Source organism: Lagopus leucura, unplaced genomic scaffold (genome assembly GCF_019238085.1).
Source record: "Lagopus leucura isolate 7727_CA_CO unplaced genomic scaffold, USGS_WTPT01 Super-Scaffold_806, whole genome shotgun sequence".
NCBI classification, from domain to species: Eukaryota; Metazoa; Chordata; class Aves; order Galliformes; family Phasianidae; genus Lagopus; species Lagopus leucura.
Genome location: NW_024962260.1, coordinates 2,783,962 through 2,800,281, shown reverse-complemented (window position 1 = coordinate 2,800,281; position 16,320 = coordinate 2,783,962). Strand labels below are relative to the sequence as shown.

The window sequence follows — 16,320 nt, the reverse complement described above, 5'->3', positions numbered from 1 at the left end:
AATTGCAATCAGCTTGTGTCACCATGGTTACGTGTGATGTTGGTAAAAAGGTTAATTTTCCTCATAATGGTTGCGTATGAATTCAGCGTTTGGTTCTCAGTTCAGTGCAAATACAGCCCCTTGTTGCAGCCTGCTTGAAGGAAGGAATGAGGAGGAACTGCATGCGATTCCCTTGTGGACTTGCAGGACAGCAGGTGTGCAAACACCGTGGTGCCTGCAGTGCAAGGCTGCTGCTTGAGCTCGCAAGACAGCGCAGAGGAAATGCTCTGAGATGAGATCTGCATTTTATGGAGATTATTTAAATCCTGATTTAGGCTCTGCATTATCCAGAAGGATTAGCAAATGCTGATCCCTCCCTTTTTTTTTTTTTTTTTTTGAAATTTCACTTGTGGTGCACTGAGCATTGTTTAATGCAAGCCCAGTGTCCTTGCTGTCCTCTGCCAGCCCCAGGAGCCTCCAGGTGGGTGTATCCCTGAATTCTTGTGCATGTAGTTGGGTAAGTGCTCCAGGACAGAAGCCTGCCAGCCAGAGCTCTTCTGCTGTCAGGTGATGAATCCAGGGATGAATTGCAGCTTATACAGTGGTGTCAGGAGTCCAAGAAGGTGGAATTCTGCTGTGGAGGCTAGATAAGAAACCTAGGCAAATTAGTAATCACTGTCTTACTGACCTCAATTTGTGACTCATTTGGTCCGGTACTGAATGTGAATTTTTGTGTTTGAAGATTGAAACAGAAGAGGCTGCTGGTGCTGCAGCTCGTTGGCTGATGTGATGCCTCGCTAGTCACATAGCAGCAGCAGAGCAAGAAGAACCATTTGTTGTTCTGTTAGGGCTCATCAGCTCATTAGTGGGACTTCTGCATTCTGCAAGAGATTGAAAAGAGAGGCTTCAGACAAAATGCCATCCATTCAGGTTAGCTACACCTGCTGACGCAAGAAATGCTGGAGCAGTTTGAATATGCAGGATGGAATAGCTTTGAAAATGGCAGAATGAGGTGATTCATTCTGTGTCTGGCTGCAGGCTGCTGGGTTTGATGGCGCCTGCCTTCCCCGTGGCAGCTCTGTGCTTCATCTTGGCACAATTAGTCATGTAATGGGGAATCCAGATGTCTGCAGAACACACAGTAACAGCTGTGCAGATTACACAGATGTCTGTGTAATCATTTTAGTGAGCCCACCTCAGATTTTGGCACTCACAGTTCCTTCTTGAACAGAGAGCTCCCCAGTCCAATGCATTGGGACAGCTTTGTGCTTTGCAGGGCACGGGAGCTGCCTGGTGAACGGAGCAGGGCAGGAATGTTCTTCCTTGGGTTTGTGTGTACTGATGGCTTTAGGAGCCTTGGTTATGCTCAAAATGGAGTCTGCCCCAAAGCTTATTGGGACCCCTGTGGGGTTCTGGGGTTTCCACCAAACCATGGGCAGTTCCCTTTGTGTGAGGAATGTCTGTAATGGCACTTGTACCAATGTTTCTCTCTGTTAAACAATGAGAGGAGAGCCGTTAACTGAGGAATACTTACACCACAGTGAGTGATGCACTGCGTTTACACTCGCAGATTTAATGTATCCCATTAAAATCTGGGCATGTTGTCTGCTGGGATAGAAACACCCTTGGTGTGTTTTGTGGCGTTTAGATGTTGCCACTAAATCCTCTTGGATGGTTTGATTGCTGCAAGACTTTAGCCTGTTTGGGTGCATGTTTGAATGATCACACTGGCTCAGAAAACTCAAGCTTTTGTTCCAAAACTTCGTTTGTAGCTGCAGTAGTGCAGTTGGGGGAATATGGTGCTTAGAAGAAGTCATGTCTATTAGCTGCCACATTGCCTTGCAGCCCAAGGCCACCATGTAGTGCTGCTGCTGAACTGGGAAGCAGAAAGCTTCTGTGAAAGAGTGCTAGAGCTTTCACTATCAGTGCTGCAGTCATTAGCACGTGTCAAAGTTATATTAGGTCATGCTGGTGCTTCCTGCATGGTGCTGTGTCTTCCTGCCAGCATCTGGGCTTTGGGCCTTCAGATGTTGGATTTATGGCCCAGTCCGTGTGTTTGGAGAGCACAGCCCCCTGTAGGGTTTGTTGTAGGATACAGCTCTGGCTTTGTATGGCCTTAGGGAACGCCAACGAACTAACAGCCATCCTATAAACGAGCTGCTTGCACCATTGCCTTAATGAACAGGGGAGGGTTTCAGCTTTCTGCCCTGGTTCTTTAGTGTGTGCATTTGTACAGGTGACTGACAGTAAGATGTTGATCCAGCTATACTGCTTATAGCTGCACGTGTTAAACATCAATGGGAAGTGCTGAAAAGCATCAGGAAGTGGGATGCAGCCCACTGTCCCTCCCTGCACCTGGCTGAACCCATGCCCTGTGAACCTGACTGCAGGGCTGTGCGTGGTGCTGAGCTTGCTGTTCTTGCTTCCCCTGCGTTACATACGAGACAAGAGTTGTGATTTCCTTCCTAGTGTATTTCTGTTCCTTTTACTCATCTGCTGCAAACGCTGCCGGGAGCTGAAGGGCTCGGTGGGTGTCAGGGCTCAGTGCTGTGCAGGCTGCACCAGTGCATGGGTGAGGACATGGTTCCCTTTCCTTTGGGATTCTGACTGCTGGGAGTCCTTGAAATCGTGAGAATGGGAAATGGTGTGCAGCCTTTAACTTCATGGGAACAGCATTACCTTCCCTTTACTTTAATGTGTATTTCATGTTAATCGAGCACAAACTGGGGGAAATGCTTCTAGAATACCTCTGCCTTCTGTGGCTGGAAGTGTTTGGAAGATGGTAATGCCAGCTGCATTTTGTCATTCTTTGGCTCCTAGCAGCTTTTTAACTTTCATATTGAAATGAGAGAGCAAAAGCTTAAGATCTCTAAACCTTGAGCAAAGCATCACAGTACCCAGATTAGTAAACAAATTGCTTTAGAAAATCATGATGACTATTGGCAAATATCACAGGAGAGCATCACGTTTGTTTACTTGTGGCTTCTGTGAGTAGTAATGTGTTCATCACCTGATGTGAACCCTTTGCTCCTTTCCTTCTAGGACTGCCCTTTCATAGTGTGTATGACCTATGCCTTCCACACCCCTGACAAACTATGTTTCATTCTGGACCTGATGAATGGTAAGCAAGGCTAAATGGAGATGGTGATGGTATTACAGAAATGTTGGCAGGAGGAGTGGCTGAGATCACGAGGAGAATGAGGGGAAAATACACTGAGCTGCAAAGCATCAGCCTGTGAGCAGGAGGGGTCAGCAGACCTGGAGCAGGAAATGCAGAATGCAGGTTGAAAAATCTCCTTTGCTCTGTAACATTAACAGATTTAAACAGATATCAGGGAAACTGGTAGGCTGAAAGGCTGGAAAGTGAGCAGAGCTCAGGTCCTGCAAGGGATGCAGACTGGTTTTGGTGTTTTCTGTGAGGATTCTCATGAAAATCACAGTGATGTGTCAAACTCGAGGTGATTTAAATCTGTGGTGTGTTCAGAAAGAGTTTTCTGGGGAGGTTGGGTGTGTTGGTGGTGTGCAGTCGCTCACCCAGTGACATTGCATTGTGGCTGTTCTTTGATGAGGAAGGTGTGAAGACATCCCAGCATGAATGTGCTTAGGCTAATTAGTTCAGTTCACCACTGAACTGCATATACAACTGCATTTCTCTGGCTCTGGTAATCCCTTGCACTAAGACTCAGTTGCTGGATTAGCTGAAAGCAGATGTGAATACACAGCTTCTGAAATGGAGCTTCAGATGAATCCCGTTTATTTACTGACTTTCTCAGGTGTTTTGGGGTCTGGTCCCTTTGTGTTCCTCGGCGTATTAGAATCCACAGAGTGCCCCCCATATCACAGTCTGCCAGTGAGACCAGGTTTGACAGCTCTCAATTCTCCCACTTTCAGGAGGAGATTTGCACTACCACCTCTCCCAGCACGGAGTGTTTTCTGAAAAAGAAATGAGGTTTTATGCTACTGAAATCATCCTGGGCTTAGAACACATGCACAATCGCTTCGTTGTATACCGAGACCTAAAGGTAATGGTTGACACAGGGACTGCACTCACACAGGGGTTGCTACATAGCAGCAAACAGAGTGCAGAGAAGGATCTTATCTGAAATCTCTTCTTGAGAAGGATATAAATTGTTTATGGCTGGCTAAATTTTCTCATAATGCTTCAGCAAACTGCGCTCTCATCCTGCTTAGCAGGCCTTGGGGATGCTTCCTTGGTGCCAGAATGAATCCCGTGCAGTGTTATTCATCTCACGTCTTAATGATGCTATTAATTCAGGGAGTGTACTCGATGTCTGAGAGCCCTGATAGAGGAGCGTGTGTGACAGGAGCCTTGTCTGTTTTATTCTCTTCTGTTATGCTTCAGCACTTTGTAACGTCCCAGTGAAGGTGATGGTAGTGCTCTGCTGGGATGTGGGTTTTATCTGGGAAGTGTCAGTTGCATTCAGTTTGTAATTCCATCAGCTGAGAAATACCAAGCAGTAACCTTTCTGTGTTCATGCGTTTCTAGCCTGCAAATATCTTGCTGGATGAACATGGGCACGTGAGGATATCAGATCTGGGGCTGGCCTGTGATTTCTCCAAAAAGAAGCCACACGCAAGTGTGTAAGTATTACATATGGGAGCTCTTCTGCACAGTCATTGCTAAATAAACTCTTTGTGTGTCTTCAGTATTTAATGTTGCCTAAAAGGAAAAAATAACACTTGCGTGGCACGGGCTCCATACCACAGCTGAGATGGGGACTCTTAATGGGGCTTTCAGGCTCTTCTTCTGCACAGTTGTAGCAGCTGCTGTGTAGGCATGGCTGGAAGATGACACATCATTTCAAGATGATTCATTGTTCAGAGAAGATAAGAAACTGAGTTGAAGTACAGGATTGTTTTAATTGTCCTGAGTGGACAATTAAATATTCTGAAGCTGATGGAAAAACAGGGTTTGTTGTTGTGCCTGTTTTTTGGGTTTTTGTTAGAACTGAAGGCAGGCTGTGTTTCTGCTCCTTGGCATCAGGTTGTAACTGGGGCCTGAATTTCTTGTGTTGCCTTGGATTACCTGGAGTATTTTGTTTGTAGGTCCTCATTTGCCCCAGTTTAGCCTCAGAAATTATGCAGAAAAGGAAAACTTCATCCTGTCGTATCTCAAAAGATGTGCAGCTCAGTAGCTTCTTTAAAAAGCTCTTATTTTCCTGTTGGCAGAGGGTGAGAGCATGCATAAGAATGTACAGCCAAAGTAAAACAAGCAAATAAATAAATGAAAACACATTTAAAATTAGGCCATCCTACTGAAAAAAGACAGTCTTTTTGCTGGCTTGGTTGCAATCAGCGTCTTGTTTCCTTCTGCTCCACAGAGGTACCCATGGATACATGGCTCCAGAGGTGCTGCAGAAGGGAACGGCGTACGACAGCAGTGCGGACTGGTTCTCATTAGGCTGCATGCTCTTCAAACTTCTGAGAGGGTGAGTGAAGTTTCAAGTCATGTATGCTTATTTCTTTTAGCATGGGCCTTATTGCCTGTTCTTTATATTACTAGCATCTTTTAGCTAAAATAACTTGCATTATGCTGAAGCTGGAGAGCCCATTCTTGAGTCAGTGGCAACGGCATTACTTTTACCTGTTCCCAAGCCAACTTGCCATCCTTGCAAATGAAAACACATCTGCACCTGAGATTAAAATAGGGTTTTTTTTGCTTCTAAACTAAGCGAAACTCCAACCCTGCTTCCTGTAATAGATACAGGTTTGGGGCAGTGGGAAAGGTGGGAGCTCCCATCTGCTTTTTTGATCCCTACTGATAGACCGTTTGCTCAACTGTTGGCCATAGTATTTTGGATGGTAAGTTACTCATTGCTTAAATGTACCAACAGCTTTGTCAAATTAGGGAGTTCGCTGTGTGCTTAAGGTCTTCTGTTAAGGTGAATATTTTTCACCTATGATGCTCAGTCCTTCCTCTTGTTTCTAGATAAGTTGTATTTCAGCTTCCCTTTCGAGCGGCGTGGGCACGGGGCTCAGGACATCCGCTGGCTCTGGTGTGGTTCCTCTTGCATGTAACTCGAGGTGGTTGATGAGAGAACCAGCACTCCCTCTCACCACAGGCACTGGGCTGGAAAGTGGGGAGAGCTCAGTGCTGTGATTGCTCCTGGAGGTGGTCAGCCAGAAGCCAGAGTGTTTTGTGCTACAATCTATCCTTCTTAATCTGTTCTGAAGCCAATTAAGCAACTCACATCCCAAAACAAGGCTTGGGCATGTGATACTGTTTCTTGGGGGTTTAAGAAATTTAATCTGGCAGAAAATCCTGCCCACAAATCCACAGTGAATCATTTGTTTCCCTGATCTGCTCCGAACCTCATCCAAGCAAGCAGGGCTATCTGTTACTCATTTTCTCATGCCTTGTTACCTATCATGACTGAAAACAAAACTGAGGTGTGCCGTGTCCATCAGGTCGCTCATCAGAAATGAGAGGTAATGCTTGAGTGGCTGGTGCCCAGCTGAACCAGTTTGCCATGCTGCAGCACAGCGCTTTGTGACAGTTAACTGAGGTATTGATGGGTAAATGACATTTTAGTTCTGAAAAACAGCATTCCCACCCATTGGAGACAGCTAAGGAATCAGGAATATATATCCTAAATCCAATGAAAACATCTCAGTCTGAGAATGCTCTGCTTTCTTTCATGTTGCTATTTAAGTACTGCATGCTAAATCTGTAATAGTCGGAGGGCTAAAAGGAAAAAGGCAAATTCAAAACCAGAATGCTAAAGCAGGAAATGGATAAAGCCGGTAATTTACCACACGCCATCAAATGCCTTCCCAGTCACTACTGTTATGGTGATTATCTTCTGTTTTGTCTACTTTAAGATCTTGCTTCATTTTTTCCCAAGTAGATCAGCGGTGAGTTCTGTAGGTCGTGCAGATCAGTGTGTTTAGATAGTGCTGTGGCAATAGCTTTGCTCTGGTTAGATGGAGCAGCTCTTTATTTTGGGAAGCACAGATGTGATCGGAAAGGAGGGGTTTGAAACAGCATCTTTGAAATGGTTTGTTGGATTGTTCTGCAGGCCAGGATTGGTGAGGTGGAGGAATGGGACTAAAAAGGATGCTACGCTCTTTCCTGGGGTGGCCACAGCTGCAATAAGCTGATATGTTACGGCTTTGCGTTCATGAGTGCTTTTTCTTATTTCTACAGTCACAGTCCTTTCAGACAGCACAAAACCAAAGATAAGCACGAGATCGACCGGATGACGCTCACCGTGGTAAGGGTCCTGGTGACAGATGCAGTTACATTCCTCTTGTTTTCTAAACACCCATTTCCTCTAAAAGAGGAGCTGTACAGCCTCCTTTCTGAGAAAGCGTTTACACATGGAAGAGCTGTTTACAAACACTGACAAAGCAAGCTGCTCTCCTGTGTGCCGCAAGCAGAGCGCAGCCCTCCTGTAACCAAATGTGTCTTTCCGTGTCATAGAATGTGGAGTTACCGGATTCCTTTTCTCCTGAACTAAAATCCCTTTTGGAGGGGCTCCTGCAGCGGGACGTTAGCAAGAGGCTTGGATGCCAGGGGAGAAGGTAGGTGTGGAGTTCTTGTACTACAGCCATTTCAGTTTCCTTTGGTTCGGTCAGTTTGGTTTTGGGTAATTTCCATCATTAAAGACATTTTTCCCTCCCCCCAAGTTCTCTGCAGTCGTACTTATGTTGGCTTATCAAAAGCAGCTGCTTACTTTGCCATAAAGTTAGTATAATATTCACTGGAGTGGAGTAAGTTGTTATTTAGAAGTGATGTATGTGATCTGACATTAGAAGAGAATTGTTTGCTGTTCAGAATCATGGAATACTATAGAAGAACCAGGTTGGTGGTTTGCCAGAGCTACAGCACTGTTGCCAATGTTTCCACATCAAAGTCTGTTGTTTGTATAGGGACACTTTTTTTCTTTTTTGAAAGAGAAAGCATTTTGCTGCTTATTTCAACTAGTGGAAATGCTTGACCTTTGAAGGCTTTGGATTTCTCAAATCCTTTTGATTTGAAAGCCCCTTCATTTTATTGACTGGAGTTATTTTTATTTTGCAGTGCACAAGAAGTAAAAGAACATCCTTTCTTCAAAGGGATTGATTGGCAGCAAGTATATTTACAAAAGGTAAAGGGCTGAGAAACTGTAACTTATTTGTTAAAGCAGTAAACATGCCATGTGCCTGAACGGTCAATGCATAGAGCACTCAGTATTGCTGTCCCCAGAACAGGTACTTGCTTGCACAAGTGCATGCATTTAAATAACATCCATTAATTGGTCTTGACATCATGCTGCTTTTTCTTTCTAGTATCCTCCCCCATTGATTCCTCCCCGAGGAGAAGTAAATGCAGCAGATGCTTTTGATATTGGGTCGTTTGATGAAGAGGACACTAAAGGCATTAAGGTATACAGCTTTAAAGGATAGGTGAAGAATGGCACTTTGTTCTCCTATCCTTCTTATGTGTGCATGCTTCTCAATGTACAAAGGACTGTCTTCAAGCTTTAAAGGCAATCCATGGACCTATCAAGTGGTAGCATGGGCTGGTTGGCTGTGGGTTTTCATTTTAATTTGCCAAGTCCTTGTGTTGTAAATGCAGCTTGGCTGAGGTCTGCTTTCCTGCTTGAAGGTTTACTGTGATGAAGCAGGTAGTCCAAATGGGCTGACAGCTTTTGGGAATCAGTCAGTTTTGCAAGGATATGTAATAGTTTTAAGCTTTAGAAAAGTGGTAGAAGAGATCAGAAGAGAAGAGGTAGAAGAGATTCAGCTTCTGATACTGTTCAAAATCTAATAGAAATAACACCAAAGGAAAAGCCTGCAGCAAAAGCTGCTGTGCCCTCTCCTCTCATAGCTCCCTTGGGGCTGTCCCTCATAGGCTTTGCCATGTGTTCCCCAGCAGCCCAAACATTGTTCTTATTATTGCAGAAGTGAGTCAGGAGAGAAACAAACCTGATAAGCAAAAAAGCCACATGAGCTGCTCACTGCCTAAAAACAGATCCTGCCCGTCAGTGTCACCTGCTGCGATTGCAGGAGTTGGCACAGAAGTGATTTTACGTGTTTCAAGAAAAATGCAGAGCTCTGGGATGTTTCCTGCAATTCTGGAATGCTGTCATTCCTTCTACTGGGATTTTTGTGTGTGTGAGGAGGAAGATTTTAATGCAGTGAGGCTTTTCGTTAACAGCAATTCACCGTTAAGAGAATCCACCGTTTGCATTTACATGATGATTGAATGTAAATATATGCCATGCACATCGAGTATAAATAAAATGGGGCAGGTGAGTAGGGCTTTCAGTGAGAGCAAACCAAGCAAGCTTGGAGCAGGTGGCCTATTCTCACTATATAATTTAAAATCAAGTTAGTATCCATGCTTTCTCTTGTTGGCAGCTGCTTGTGCTGGGAGGTCAGGGATCAAAACACCTGAAAGCTGTGAACTGTTGGGGATAAGAATGGTAGAGCTGACTAAAATGTTGATTTCTTTTGTGTCGTTTTTCTCTTGCAAGTTGCTCGATAGTGACCAGGAGTTATATAAGAACTTCCCACTGGTAATATCAGAGCGTTGGCAGCAAGAAGTAGCAGAAACTGTTTATGATGCAGTGAATGCAGACACGGATAAAATTGAGGCCAGAAAAAGGGCTAAAAATAAGCAGCTTGGCCACGAGGAAGGTAATCTATCAAATACACTTCTCTACATCTTTTACTGCTAGATAGTAATTCATGTGTTTGAGTTCCACACAACAGACTCCTATATTACTGTCACTCACCAGGCATTGTTAGTATTCATGTAGTCAGTATCATATTCTTCAGACATTCCTTCATGTTTTGAAATGCTCTACGATGACATAATGTTTTGGAAAGCCTTTCTTAATATCTTTTAAAAATGATCATCTGCAGCCTTTCATCATTTTGTTTTGTGGTGTTTGCTCAGAAAGGGGTTGATTTCCTGACAGAGAAGTGGGGGAATAAAGCAGGAGGTCCTCCCAGCAAGAGGGAAGTGCACCACAAGGCTCTGAACTGTGGGTGGCAACACGTAAATCTTTTAATAATAAGTCAGAGAGCTTTTTAAGGACCAGATTCAGTTCTTGGTTACCCCCACTGCAATCTCATCAGCTTACGTAATTAAGTCAGAATTGGCTCCATGCGTGTGGAAAGCAAATTGAGTCACCGCGCTCGGGGCTTTCATCGACGCAGCACATGTGTAGGGTGGCTTTGTTTTGCCTCCTGACGTTTCCTCTTTCGATAGATTACGCCCTTGGGAAGGACTGCATTATGCACGGGTACATGCTGAAGCTGGGGAACCCATTCTTGACTCAGTGGCAGCGGCGTTACTTTTACCTCTTCCCAAACCGACTTGAATGGCGGGGAGAAGGAGAGTCACGGGTGAGTGGGGGCACATGGGGGGGCAGCAGCTCCCGGGGTATGGAGGCACGTGGGAGCTGGGGCAGATGGAGAGCTCACACTCACACCTGCATCCCTGGAAGGAGAGTTTTGCCCGAGCGGATTTCAGCTCAGGATAACTTCCCTTGAGTTTCAGTTCAGTCAACAGGTAGTTACAGTGCATTGAGGAAACATCAAGTTGACTCGAGAGCCCTGTTTGCTTTGTTTTGTGATGTTTTTAAGGAATTTGGTAGTTCACGGTGTCGTTTCTCATTTAGGTCCTCTGGACTATTTATACAAAAAAACATAGACTGGTAAGGCCATAACTGCTATAGCATTTTGTTTCAAAGAAAATGCTATAGTAACCTTAGCTTAGTCCAGCTGTGACCGTGTGGTAGGCAGATCATCTGTATGTGTAGTGAAGTAGGGGATTAGAACTTGGGGATGTCCTCATCTTATGGTCTATGGGGAGAGCTTTGCTGCAAACTGCCCTGTGTTTGCTTCTTTCTAAGTATATGTGGCGCTTCAGTATTCCCTCTCAGGTTTTTGATGTAGTCAGTAAAGTTGCCTTCTTTCTTTTCTTTTAAACAGCAGTAATACTTGGAAAAATACGTAAAATGATTTGCAACTCTCTGGAGAGAAAACAGTGAATATTTTGTTTGTAGACCCACCTATTTGTAGATTCTTATTTCATGCTGTCATTACTGGCTTTTTGAGCTCGCATTTTGTTGTCTCTGTTTAAGCAACCAAACCCCCTTGCTAAATCTTTCTCTCACCTTGCAACCTATTTTTAATTCATGACTCAGCCTTCAGAAGTAAAGGATGTTTGGTATGACAATGCTGCTATGTTAGTAAATGGCTGTTAGTGTTCATAACTTCATTCATGGATATAGGCCGGAAAAATTTACCGTTGGCTTTATCTGATGGGCAGTGGTTTTCTTCAAATAATCTCCCTGCTTTATTTTTGCAAACACTACAGCAAAACCTCCTGACAATGGAACAAATAGTGTCTGTTGAAGAAACGCAGATTAAAGATAAGAAATGCATCCTGCTGAGAATTAAAGGAGGAAAGCAGTTTGTCCTGCAGTGTGAGGTGAGTCTCGTGTTTTTCGGTAGCTGTTAATCAGGTGGCTTACATGGGATAGAATGACTGAACATTTTTTCACGTCCTCCTGTTGTCCTTTGCTTAAGTGTAGTTTTTTGTAGCAAACCTCATCCTAAAGGAACTAGCAAGTTCTAGATTGGAAAGTAGGAAACATGCAGCTGTACTAGCATGCATCAGTGGATTTCAGTGCAACTTGGGCCAGAAAGAGCTGAGTTTTGTAAGTAAAAGCTTCAGAACTTCTCAAGCCATCTGGGGCAATGGAGGAGCAAAGGGCTGCGTGTTTTCAGTATCCAGAGTTACTCATTGCTTCAGAAAATTGGAGTAAGCTGCTCTAAGCGTTGCCTAAAAGAGAAGACGGTGTTGGCAGGTTTACTACCAAGTGCCAAACGAGTTCTGTATCTCTTTCAGAGCGACCCAGAATTTGTTCAGTGGAAGAAAGAGCTGACAGAAGCTTTCACTGAGGCTCAGAGGTTGCTGCGCCGGGCGCCCAAGTTCCTCAATAAATCTCGCTCCACAGTCGTAGAGCTCTCCAAGCCACCGCTCAGCCACAGGAATAGCAATGGTCTGTAGGAGGGGGAGAGAACAAATCTCGCTTAGGGAAAGCGCTGCGTGAACATGTTGAGTTTCACAGAATCCTTATGAATTACTTTGTGCAGCCCTGGAAGTGGGATGTGCTCAGAAGAGGAAGAATTAGATGTTTACAGCATGGGGTAATGTCAGAACTCTGACTCTGGAGGTGGTGAAGTCTGGAACAACGGCAAGTGAATTCATGCTCCTAGCAGAGGTGGAAACCCTCAAACGTAGAGGCTGCATTTTGCTCCCATGCATTCCTGCGCCCTGGCGGTGCCCGGAATGGTCCGTTACGCTGGAACTACTGATGGAAGGAAGCTGTTGTCCCTGCAGTACCCTTGTTTGGTGCATACCAAGCCTGGAAACTGCGATGGTTACTGCTAGCTAGGGTTACACGTGTGTGTAACACCGAAGAACCCCTCAACTTTGGAAGGAGCTGCAGACTTGCCCTGTTGGATCACCTTTAATCTGTCGTGTTGCCATGTCCTTCCCAGCCGTTACTGCTGACTCTATAATAACCTTTCTCCATACTGCTGATGATCAACAGTGTGACTCTTATGCACTTCAGAGTACTGAATTCTAACTGTCCTGTGGTTTAAATGTTATTGCTACTTCATGGAAACGTTGAACTCAGATTATTCACTTGGTTTGTTGTACTCACTAAATAGTAGCTACCACCATTTTGCTTCTTCTACGTATATGCAGTACTATAACTGACACAATAGAGTAATAATTGGTGAAGAGGAATTTATGGTAGCTTCATCTAGTGCTCTGTTGTATAAACTGACTGTTTTAGCACAGTTTTTAAAGAGCAGATTCCTTTTGACAAGTTTACAGCGAACATAAAGACAGTTCTTTTCCATTTCAGGTCAACTGCACTTTTTAAAAATTAAAAAAAAAAAAAAAGAAAAAAAAAAAAAGAAATTATTCAAATCCAATGCATTCTAGTGCATGTACTGGGTGAAAAGGCCTGGGGACCTCGGTACGTATTCCGGATGGCTCTTCACTTATGGGACGTGTGGATCTTCTCTGTTGTGCACCACACATGGCAGGTGTGTGCTTGTAGCATAGCTAGCCCAGGTGCTCCCTGCAGCCGAGCTCAGGAGGTCCGTGTGTGCAGCACACGGCTCGGATGGCAACTGGATTTTTACTTTTCTTTCCTAGAGAAATCAAAACGTCCACGTTGAAAACAGTCTGGGAAAGCTGAGGATGGAACGTAGCAAATGAGCTGATCCAATGGCAGATCCGCCCGAACGCTGCTCGAGACATCGGTCGTGTCATGTGGAAACTCTTAACTTGACAAAATGAAGATATAATCTCTAATTGTTAGGCAACTCGAAGCGTGTGGTGGCCGCCTCTCCCTGGTTGCTGTGGTGTCGGGGCTGAGTTTGAGCTTTTTTTCCTCTTTTCTTGCCATAGAAATCACTTTCTGCCCTGTCACAGCTCTCACAGTACCTGCAGGTGGTGGGAAATGCCTCTGTAAGGGAGGCTCCTGTGCCCTTGCATGAGAGGGAGCCCCTCACTGCTGCCGTGTTCCCATGGAAGGAGTGGTGCCCTTGGGAGGGGATCCCTGAGAGCCAGGCGGTCTCTTGGTGCGTGATTTTTCCCATTTATTTTTTGAGTTACCCTGTGAAAGGAGTACAGAATTCACCAAGCTTGCTGGTAAGAGATGCTTAACATCTCGGCATCCTCAGGAAGGAGCAATGCTGGTGTTTACCCATGGTTGGGATGGAGAATTCCCATCATGCTGGCACTAACAGCACACTGGGTATCATGATGTTCTTCCCCCAGTGCCGTGCATGTTTCTTATTGGGTTGGAAAGAAAACTCCAAACAAGATCAACTCTACTCTCAGCTTTCCCATAGCTCATTCGTATTGCCTCAGTTCATCACGGGTCCCATTGAGCTCCTCTGTGCACTTCCCACAGCCGTGTGCTGCTCCGGATGCAGTGCAGCAGAGCTGTGCCAGCAGGGGAGCGCTGCCCCAGCACCACTTTGGCACCCACTGACACCACAGCTGTCAGCAGGAGTGCTTGGCATTGATGTCTGTGGGTGTTTGCACAGAGCATGGCGTTGGTCACTGAGGACGTGAGGAGCAGTGCTGCTTTGTATGCATGGTGACCACGGTATGGCTCGTTTCGTTTTGGTTTTTTTCCAAGTTCAGGGAAATAAAGATAAAAGAAACCAGAGCTTCGGGCATCAGCAGAGCGAGGCGAATGATTAAGCACAGGTTTTTTTTAACAATTAGTCTGACAGTCCCTTTAAAAAATGATCCAGACTTAGGAGGACTTAGGCACGCAGGGAGTAGCTGCTTACATTGCAGCACTGAGAGATGCTAGATAAACCACGGCGGGCGCTCGCTGACGTACCCACATGCCTCCAGCACCGCAGGGGTCGTCTGTTGCTCTCTGGGTCTGATTGTGTGAGCTGATAGCATGGAGGCATTGGGCTGTGAGGTGGCTGCAGGGTTTGGATGTGTGCTTGCTGCAGGTTTGGACTCAGGGGCTTTGGCAGACTGTCGGTGTGTCCCAGTGCTGCTGGCATAAGCTGGGCAGTTCTCTCCAAACGGAGTGGGTATTTTGTGATGCATGGGACTGCTGAAGGGACTGCCCCACGTCACCAAGTGTGGGTGCAGGAGGGGCTGTCGTGCAGTGTACAGTGGGAAGTAAATAGTTGTTGCCGTGTCTATTGATGTAAGGAAGGAGATTCCTGTTCTGCACATGGGAAACCTGAAAAACGTATTTTGAAAAAGCATAGTATTAATTTTAATATTGTAAAAAAAAAAAAAAAAAAAAAAAAAAAAAAAAAAAAGAAAGAAATAAGGAAAATATCTAAAATATACGGAGAACATATGTATATCCAAACATCTGAGGAATTCCGAGATGATCTACTTTTGTTTCCTGTTGATTTCTATTATCCGTGGTGTACATATCGTGTGGATCGAATACTGTTGTTAAATTGTATTTTTATTTTGTGTTAAACGAATCACCACAGACTCAGCTTTATTTTGTTTATGTAAAGGTCGCTCTGCTCTGTCGGTATAAAACCAAGAAGTCTATTTTAACAAAAAAAAAAAGAAAAAAAAGAAAAGAAAGAAAGAAAGCATTTTATATTATTTATTAAATACGCGTTCCTCCAACTTCTGACATTCCACAGCACTGCTCCATGTGCACGGCTGGCTGCAGAGCAGCAGGGCCCTTTAGGCAGGAGCTGTCAGCTTTATTCTGTTTTTCACATCCAAGTCCGACTGCTTTCAGTGCCACCACCCTGCATGGCGTTGTCTCTGAGCGCAACGAATGCAGAACATCTCAGATATCCTTTCCAACCACACTGGTAGCTGTAATTCCCCCTTTTATCTCTCTGTTAATCTCTGCTGGGTTGAACCAGAACTGATGGCCCGAGAAGAGGCTGTTCGGATGGTGAAAAGGCTTATTAATTGCAAGGTTTAATGAGGGAGCCCGGAGAGACTGTAGGGCACTGGGGAAGGGAAGGTGAGCATCAGCTCAGAGCTGTTTGTGCTGTGCTGGGTCGGTGTTGGCGCAGAGCAGCGGAGCAGATCCTCAGTGCTGTTGGTGGCTGGGATGGGCAGCGGGCCGTGTGCTGGGAGCAGTGCTTTGGGACGGGGCTGAGAGCTGCATTTCTGTCTGTAGCAGAGCCGTCCTGCCCTGGCGAGGTACAGAAATAGCATCAGATAGCTCACCAACCAAAAATAAGCCCGGTTCCCATCGTGGGCTCCGCAGTTGGAGGAAGATGTTGAGGTGTTACAGTACGCGCTTTAGATTTCCACCCTGTGGTCATGCAGCTGTTTGGGGTTAAAAATGCCATCCTGGGGGTGATGTGTCGTTTTGGTGGGCAGCGTTGGGCCCCTGGACCCATTGCCTGCCGCGGCACGGAGCCAGGAGCTGTGCTGGGGCATCAGAGCCCGGCGTGGGGAGCTGGGCACGTGCTGGAGCCGGGTGCTGTGGGGCTGCAGCTGTCAGCTCCCGGCTGCAAGGGGCGGCTGTTGGAAGGGGAGGGAGCTGGGAGCACAAGTGAGAGGGCAGCGAGTCTGAAAAACAGAATAAAGTGAGAGCGTCCTCTGAGAGGCGTTTCCATCAGCACTGTTCCAGTGCCTAAATTCAGTCCTTCCAACAAAGGAGCAGATGCACAGCGATAGCTACTAAAGAAATCCATTGAAGAGAACCCGTTTTCAATGTGTAATTTAATGGTGGGAAAAGCCAGTATCTGTAAATAACTTTAGATATTGTAACTATGAGGATCACGATTTGTTTTATGTACTTGGCTCTTTCATATTTATTGTGCAGAGGAGGT

General features: G+C 45.3%; 1 protein-coding gene across 2 annotated transcripts in view; it reads left to right on the top strand.

Annotated features, from left to right (window-relative positions):
- The window catches only part of GRK3 (G protein-coupled receptor kinase 3), a 44,092-nt gene extending 29,268 nt beyond the window's left edge, over positions 1-14,824 (top strand). The window contains exons 10-22 of one of the 2 annotated variants that reach the window (XR_006177833.1): positions 3,022-3,100; positions 3,871-4,001; positions 4,487-4,581; positions 5,322-5,429; positions 7,148-7,214; positions 7,424-7,524; positions 8,024-8,090; positions 8,272-8,367; positions 9,462-9,624; positions 10,202-10,338; positions 11,315-11,428; positions 11,849-13,062; positions 13,175-14,824. Coding sequence is in view for 1 of the 2 variants with exons in the window: in XM_042865659.1 (XP_042721593.1) it covers positions 3,022-3,100; positions 3,871-4,001; positions 4,487-4,581; positions 5,322-5,429; positions 7,148-7,214; positions 7,424-7,524; positions 8,024-8,090; positions 8,272-8,367; positions 9,462-9,624; positions 10,202-10,338; positions 11,315-11,428; positions 11,849-12,010 (1,320 nt within the window). In the remaining variant the exon portion in view is untranslated. Of the gene's footprint in view, positions 1-3,021; positions 3,101-3,870; positions 4,002-4,486; positions 4,582-5,321; positions 5,430-7,147; positions 7,215-7,423; positions 7,525-8,023; positions 8,091-8,271; positions 8,368-9,461; positions 9,625-10,201; positions 10,339-11,314; positions 11,429-11,848 lie in introns of both variants that reach the window. The other variant, XM_042865659.1, reaches the window with a different exon arrangement.
- Positions 14,825-16,320: the final 1,496 nt, after the last annotated feature.